This window comes from Alexandromys fortis, unplaced genomic scaffold (assembly GCF_014885135.2).
Source record: "Alexandromys fortis isolate MF-2015 unplaced genomic scaffold, M_Fortis_MF-2015_v1.1 scaffold_99, whole genome shotgun sequence".
Lineage (NCBI taxonomy): Eukaryota > Metazoa > Chordata > Mammalia > Rodentia > Cricetidae > Alexandromys > Alexandromys fortis.
This window is the reverse complement of record NW_026067982.1, coordinates 4961532-4969473: the sequence shown is the minus strand read 5'-3', so window position 1 is coordinate 4969473 and position 7942 is coordinate 4961532. Positions and strand designations below refer to the sequence as shown.

Sequence of the window (7942 nt, the reverse complement as noted above, 5' to 3'; positions counted from 1 at the left end):
AAAAAAAAAAATCCACTTGTAGTTGGGCTTCATTTTGCATCAGGTAAGCCACGAAATTTATGGAGTGCGCTATAATAAGCATGTTTTCAAGTTAATTAATTGGAATAGAAAATAGTAAAACTCAGTTCAATGAACTAAGGTGGAAGGAAGCAGTGCCAGGGTGAACCGTGTGGCAACTACCACCTTTATGAGCATGCATCTGTGTACACGTGTGTGAGTATGCTCTTAGTTCGGTGTCTGTGGGAGACCCCAAAGACACTGCTCACAGGGTCTGCTTCTCCTTCCCAGGCACAGCTCCCCTCTCTGGTTGGAACTATTTGTTAAGCTCCCTCCAGAAGACACAGGGATCTATACTCTTCTGTGGGCATCTTCAACCTTGTACAGAGAAGGTGAAATAGGGGTGTGAGCTAGGAAAGAGTCTCAAAAAGAGGAAGTGGGAAGACACATGACTCCCAAAAAGAATTCTATGGGCTCTTTGCAAATACCGGGTCAGTGTTCTGAACTATGGTACCCCACAGCTACCCGCGACAGCACTCTCCCAAGTGGCTCCCCAAAGGAACTTGTAGCTTAGCCGAGCAGTGGTGGCGCATGCCTTTAATCCCAGCACTTGGAAGGCAGAGGCAGGCGGATCTCTGAGTTCGAGACCAGCCTGGTCTACAAGAGCTAGTTCCAGGACAGGCTCCAAAACCACAGGGAAACCCTATCTCAAAAAAAAAAAAAGAAAGAAAGAAAGAAAGAAAGAAAGAAAGAAAGAAAGAAAGAAAGAAAGAAAGAAAGAAAGAAAAGAGAAAGAAACTTGTAGCTTTATACAGCTACCCATGCCTTTTCAAGTCTGCTTATAATACATGGAGTGAGGCAGGATCCAACCCTCTTGAGAGTTACTGGATCCTGTGTGCAGCCGTGACCTGCGCAGTCTCCCACAGGGTCCGGTACAGGGTGTGCAGGTGTGGGAAGTCCCCATCTCCGGTCACAGTCACATAAACAGCCCTGAGAAGAGCGTGATCTAAGCTCATCTTCTACCCTGGCAAGTAAAACTCACAGTAAAGCAAAGCAGACACAGAACTAGACCTTGGCCACAACAGCCAAGGACAAGACCTTACTAAATGTCACACAGCTTTCCTCTGTTCCCCCGTCTCCACATACCACTGCAGAATGTTCTCTGCTCCTGGATTTTGTCAGGCTTCATTCCCCTGGCTTCTAGCCAACTTTGCCTCAGAGTATACCAGCCCATCATGGTGCCTCTATACCCAGCTCCGGATACCTTGACACTCTGAAGCAGGAAGCAGCACCCTGGCTGAGCCACATCACCTCAGGTCTGGCAGAGGCACTCTGTTGGAGAAGGGGTCTGCTGCAGGAGCACTCTGCTGGAGGAGTCTGCTGCAGGAAGACTCTGGGTAGTCTCCGTTGTCACTGGCTTGAAGGGCTTGCAGCCTCTGTGCGGGAGGGATATGTGCAGCAACCTGTCCCATATCCTCCCTCCCACTGCACTCTGGGCACCTTTAGCATCATTTGATGAAGCATCTTGGTCTCTCGCTGAGTGTAACCCCCCCCCCCCCCCCACCCAGCAAGCTCTGAGTCATTGGAGACACTGGGGGAATTTCCTTTACCACTGCAATTCAGTTTTAGGGTAAACATCGAAGAGGACAGACACATTGGTTTCCAAAATTATAAAATGTGTGCCCATATAAGGTGTAAATGACAATTAGTGGCTGTGAGTAGACTGGGGTTCCCAAGGGAAACCCCTCAGCATGCATCAAATCCTCTATTAGGTAGGATTTGTCCTCACTGTGCCTACAGAAACGTGGAGTCACTTGCCAGGGTCAACCTGTGGATTCCTTTTACTCTGTGTGTAATTCAAGACTGATTCTTAGACTTGGTGATATTCTTTTGTAATCTCAACACTAGAGAGACTGAGACAGGAGGTTCATAAATTTGACTGGCAAGACCCAGTCTCAAAAAAGACAATTTATTCATAATTCTCTGATTCTTCACCCACAATCAACAATAATGAATACCACCTATCCAATAGGGTTTGAGGACTATTAAGAGAGATAAGGCATTCGAAGGACCCAACACAGACTCACAGACAAAGGACCTTCTTGCTGTGTGGTTAAAGTCGAAGAGTGGAGGAAGAACCCGAGGAACGGCTTCCTCGGAGACCCTAGTAAAACCAGAGAGCCTCACCAAGAGACCGAGAGGTGTGCAGAGAGCACCACGTGGAGCTTGTCATGAAACCATCACAAAAATCCTGGGAGGTGGGTAGCATTCTTTTCTGGCGCTCTGGGCAGAAACTGGAGTTCCAGGAGTGTGTCCATGTTACAAGGAGCTGAGCACCTCAAACACAGAAGGGTCACTTGGCCTGATTCCTTCTGTAGAGGATGAATCCAAGTCCCAAAGCTGTGGGGAACAGAGGTATATTATATTCAGATGCTATCCTAGGAGAGGTATAAGTGAAGGCGGTGCCCAAGCCCAAGGAGATTATGGAAGGTGAGAAACTGCACTGTACGACGTTTGATAGTCATGAATGTGCCCTACTGATGCATAGCAGGGTCTTATAGGGAAACCTCCCCACTCAATAAGGACAAAACAGGTCTCCAGATGTCCCATTGGGTGCTCCTAATGCAACAGAAAGGCTCTGTTTCTAAAAAAGAAGGCCTTGGATTTTAGAATTGTTTTAACTTATTACAGTGTGTGTGTGTGTGTGTGTGTGTGTGTGTGTGTGTGTGTGTACAAATGCTCAGGCATGCATGTGGGGGTGGTTGGAGGACAATTTTCTGGAGTCAGTTCTCTCTCCATCACGTGGGTTCCCGGGATTGTTCTCAGATCATCAGATTAAGCAGCAAGTGCCCTTAGCTACTAAGCCATCTCACTAGTCCTGAGTGGTGGAATTTTTTTTATTTATAATCCTGCACAAGAGGAAAGTTGAACTTTTTTTTCCTTTGGTTTTTCGAGACAGGTTTTCTCTGTGAAAGAGTCCTGACTGTTCTGGAACTTGTTCTGTAGACCAGGCTGGCTTTGAACTCACAAAGATCCACCTGCCTCTGCCTCCTGAGTGCTGAGATTAAAAGCGTGTGCTGGAGAAGGTTGAACTTTAAGAAGGGATAGCATAGTCTATCTGTCTATCAGTAAGGGGCAGCTTGTGTGCTGTAAGCTTGTGTAGAATCCACTTGGTGAACCCAACTGGTTCTTTTCTCAGTCCTGGACCAGTCCCACTAATGCTTCAATTTCATTGCAAGGGATCAGCCAACAAGAAAAATCTACTTTCACACATCCACCTGAGTACCTCCAATAATAATAACACTACCCACAGTCAGGCACAGAAATGTACAAATGTACATACTGACCAAAACGTCAGTGGCAGGCTATTAGAAATTGTTTCGATTCATCCGTTGAAGTCGATGGGACATGAGCATTTACTAGAAAAATTTGATCCCCCAATAAAAATATCATTTGAAGGGCTGGAGAGATGGCTCAGTGGTTAAGAGCATTGCCTGCTCTTCCAAAGGTCCTGAGTTTAATTCCCGGCAACCACATGGTGGCTCACAACCATCTGGAATGAGGTCTGGTGCCCTCTTCTGGCCTGCAGACATACACACAGACAGAATATTGTATACATAATAAATAAATAAATATTTTTAAAAAATATATCATTTGAAAAAGGAAAAGTTAGAGGGTGATTTTTAGAAAGGAATAACGAAATTATACGGAGGGTTTGCGGGTCCTCGCCAGCACGCGGCTCAGTGAGGAGAGCTGGCCCAAGCTCTTTCTGTTGCCTGTTTTGCCTCATTTATTTAGACTGACCTGTGTTCCTGCTGGTTGATGTGACTAACCTCTCCTGTCCTGCCCTTGACACAGCAGCTACCCAACCATCCTCTTGCATACCATCGGGAGATTGCGCCCCTACGAATGTAAATGAAATGTCTTTGCTACTTCTCTGGTTGTGGCTCTAAAACCCCGAGGCTGTGATATGAAGTCCGTTGATTCCGACACCCCGATATCTAACTCCACAACTCTTCTACTTCTCCAGGTTGAGCCACTACTCCCTAACATGGCAGAGACTCCTTATGCTCCGCTGAAGTCATCCTTTGCCAGGTCGTATCAGACAGGTAACAGCATTTTACATGAACTCAATAGGAGCCTTGAAAGGGCCTTGAAAGAAGGGAAACTGCTGGACGTGGCCCGTGGGATCAAGCAGACCGTGGAAACATTGTCCCAAACGCCAGTGAACATCACTGTGACTGGGAACTCGGGCAATGGCATGTCTTCTTTCATCAATGCGCTCCGAATCATTGGCCATGAGGAAGATGACTCAGCTCCCACTGGGGTGGTGAGGACCACCCAGACACGGGCTAAGTACTCCTCATCCCACTTTCCCAGTGTGATACTGTGGGATCTGCCTGGCTTGGGGGCCACGGACCAAACCATAGATAACTATAGGGAAGAGATGGAATTCGGCATGTATGATTTATTCATCATCATCGCCTCTGAGCAGTTCAGCTCGAACCATGTAAATCTTGCCAAAGTCATCCAAGAGATGGGAAAGAGGTTCTATATTGTCTGGACCAAGCTGGACAGGGACCTCAGGCCAAATGCCCATTCAGAGACCCAGATCATACAGAATATCCGGGTGAATATTCAGAAGGAACTCCAGAAGGAGAGAGTGAATGTACCACCCATATTCCTGGTATCCAATCTAGACCCTTTACTATATGACTTCCCAATGCTTAGGAACACACTGCATACAGACCTCTCCAACATCAGATGCTATGGGCCCTTAAGCACTCTGCCTAGCACCTTTGAGAAGATCATTGATGACAGAGTGGCCTCCTTGAGAGAGAGAATAGATGAGGGATGTTCAGAGCATCCTCTTAGTGTCAGGGATGATGAAGATATGAAAGAGTGTCTGAAAACATACCGACTCAAATTTGGTGTTGACGATGAATCGCTTGAGCAGGTAGCCCAGAGTATGGGGACAGTAGTCCAATTGTACATGGCTGACATGAAGTCCCAAAACCTGTACACCCTCCGCAGAGGGGACTGGAGACTGAGACTGATGACTTGTACATTTATGAATGGATTCTTCTACATTTTTAAATGTCTCCTGGGCTTACGCTGCTGTGTCCGCTGTTTCAGACGCATGAAATACAAACGTGTACTTCTGTTAGTTGCCCAGGACACCAAGACCATCCTGGAAAAAATCCTGAAAGACTCCATCAGCCCTCCTCAAATCTAATGTAGGGAGTGGTCTGACACCCTTCTCCCATGGAAGCCAGACTGCCTTGGGTAGCACCTAGAACCCACTAGAAATCAAGAGATCGGATGTTGAAAGGAACGGCTAATTCGTCCTGGTCACCCAGAACCAAAATAATCACACAGAAACTGTATTAATTAAATCACTGCTTGGCCCACTAGCTCTAACTTCTTATTGGCTAACTCTTACATCTTAATTTAACCCATTTCTATTAATCTGCATATCGCCCTGTGGCAGTGGCTTACCAGCAAAGATTTGGCACATCTACCTCCAGCTGTGGATCCATGGCGTCGTCCCCCTGACTCCGCCTTTCTTCCTCCCAGCACTCGGTTCCGTCTTCCCACCTACCTAAGTTCTGTCCTATCAACAGGCCAAGGCAGTTTCTTTATTCATTAATGCTAATCACAGCACACAGAGGAGACTCCCACATCAATAGAACAACACTTTCTATAAGAGGTTTAGATCCTTTGAGAGGAGTTCAAGAATCACTCATCTCCTTTGCCTCAATTCTAATGCATTGTTCCACTGAGGTACAGGAACAAATTGTTAAAAAAAAAAAAAAATCATCGACCGTGGTTCTTAGGTTTGGAATTTAGAAAATTTGTTTTCACTTGTCCAGTGTGATGTGTGTCTGGATCTATTTTCTTCTAAAACAGTAAAATCAGTTTCTTTACATGAATGCCTTTTTATTCTCACTCTCCTTCCTTTCCTTAGATACCCCTGTTGCTAAGGACTCATCTGGTACAGAGGAACACCTGATTCAAGTCTAGAAGCAGGTGGAGAATGTGGTAGCAATTGTTCTCTGGATTCTGTGTGGTGCTGGGGACAGCATTCCAGACAGCATTCTTAATGCAAAGTGCTTGCCTTTCACACATTCTCTGCCAGTTCCCTAAAGGCATTATCTTTCTGGGTGGTGGTGGTGATGGTGGTGGTTCACACCTTTAATCCCAGCACTCGGTAATACAGGAGGGAGAGGCAGGCCCGGTCTCTGTGAGTTCAAGGCCAGCCTGGTCTACAGAGTGAGTTCCAGGACAGCCAGGACTATTACACAGAGAAACCCTGTCTCGAAAAAACAAAAAATAAAAAATATATATCTTAAGAGGGAACTCTGGTTTACATGAATCAGTGTCATGGCAAGAGAGTAATAGTGTCAATTTGACTTCACACTGGACCATTTGAGGAGAATTTGCTAAGGATATCTCTTTCAAATGTGTGATGAGGGTTCAAGGAGATTGCCAGGAGATGGTGTTGGCCCTTGAGCGGTGAAGACTGATCTTCTCAAGGACAATCTTTTAGTCTATTTCCTGGTATTAGAACAAAATACCTGAGATTGGATGATACAAAAGGAAATGAGGTTTATAACTCATTATTTTAGGAGCTAGGTAGATGGATCTGTGGATAGGAAACTTGCTGCTTTCCCAGAGGATCTGAGGTCTGTTCCCAGCACCCACAGCAGCTGGTTCACGTGTAATTCTAGGGGCTCCAACACTACCTGCTGACTTCTGTGGGCATTCACACAGGTGGTGTGCGCTCCTGCAGACACACATACACACACACACACACACACAAATAAAAACAAATCTTGAAGCCAGGTGTAGTGGCACACAACTTTAACCCCAGCACTTGGGAGGCAGAGGCAGGCAGATCTCAGTGAGTTCAAGGCCAGCCTGGTCTACCAAGTCAGTTCCAGGGCAGCCAGGACTGTCACACAGAGAAACCCTTGTCTGGAAAAGCTTAAATAAACATGTAAATAAAACCTTGAAATGTTCCCACAGTTTCAGAGGTGAAAAGCCAGTAAGAGTGGCCTGTAGGGTTTGCCTCTGTAGAGGGCCAACTCCTGGATAGGATAAGAATGCAGGGCAGCTGCAGGGTCACAGGCGTAAAGGCTTCCGTAGGAAACAGCGGTAAACACCCGGGCCTGGGGCAAGAAAAGGCTTTGCCTTCTGTTAGAGTCCAAGGCTGACATCAGGGTTGGAGAGGAAAGAGGGGTGGTCAGACGGCAGTGGGTCATTGCAGAAGTCCTCAGCCTTGTTTCTTAGCCAGATATGGAGTCATCGAAAGGTTCTAATTCAAAACCAGGGAAACATAGTTCTCTTTGTTTGCCTTGGTCTAATTCAGCATTTTAAAACAAAATTGCCCCAGGAAGACCTAGTCTGTAAAATCTGTAGGAAGCATGATGGAGCAATCAGGTTTGTACTTAACTTTCAAGAAAAAATAAATTGTTAATTATGCTTTCTTTCTTTCCTTCTTTCTTTGTTTTGTTTTTCAAGACAGGATCTCATCATGTAGACCTGGCTGTCCTGGAACCTGATGTGTAGACCAGGCTGGTCTCAAACTCATGCCTCTACCTCCCTGGTATGGAGATTTAAAGCATGTGCCACTGTGCCTGGCCCATTAGTTACTCTTCTATGACTGGGACAAAACCTCATGAGCAAAGCACCTTAGAGAAGAAAGCATTGACTTGGACTTAGGGTTTCAGAGACTTGCAGTCTGTGATGGCAGAGTAAAGGCAGAGTGAGAGAAACAGAAGAGAACTCATACGTCTTGATCCTCAGGCAGGAGGCAGAGAGCTAACTGGGAAGGCCTAGGTTTTTGAAACTTCAAAGTCTGTTCCCGGTGACACATCACCCCCAACAAAGCCACACCTCCTAATCCTTCCCAAACAGTTCCACCAAGTGGGGATCAAGCATC

General features: G+C 46.1%; 1 protein-coding gene across 5 annotated transcripts in view; it reads left to right on the top strand.

Moving 5' to 3' along the window:
- The window catches only part of LOC126511418 (immunity-related GTPase family M protein 1-like), an 18637-nt gene extending 12713 nt beyond the window's left edge, over positions 1-5924 (top strand). For 3 of the 5 annotated variants that reach the window (XM_050158569.1, XM_050158568.1, XM_050158567.1), the window contains 2 exons: positions 2030-2255; positions 4028-5924. In XM_050158569.1, the coding sequence (XP_050014526.1) occupies positions 2229-2255; positions 4028-5233 (1233 nt within the window). In that variant the 5' untranslated portion in view covers positions 2030-2228 and the 3' untranslated portion in view covers positions 5234-5924. The remainder of the gene's footprint in view (positions 1-2029; positions 2256-4027) is intronic. The other 2 variants (XM_050158566.1, XM_050158570.1) reach the window with 1 other exon arrangement.
- The last annotated feature ends 2018 nt before the right edge of the window (positions 5925-7942 follow it).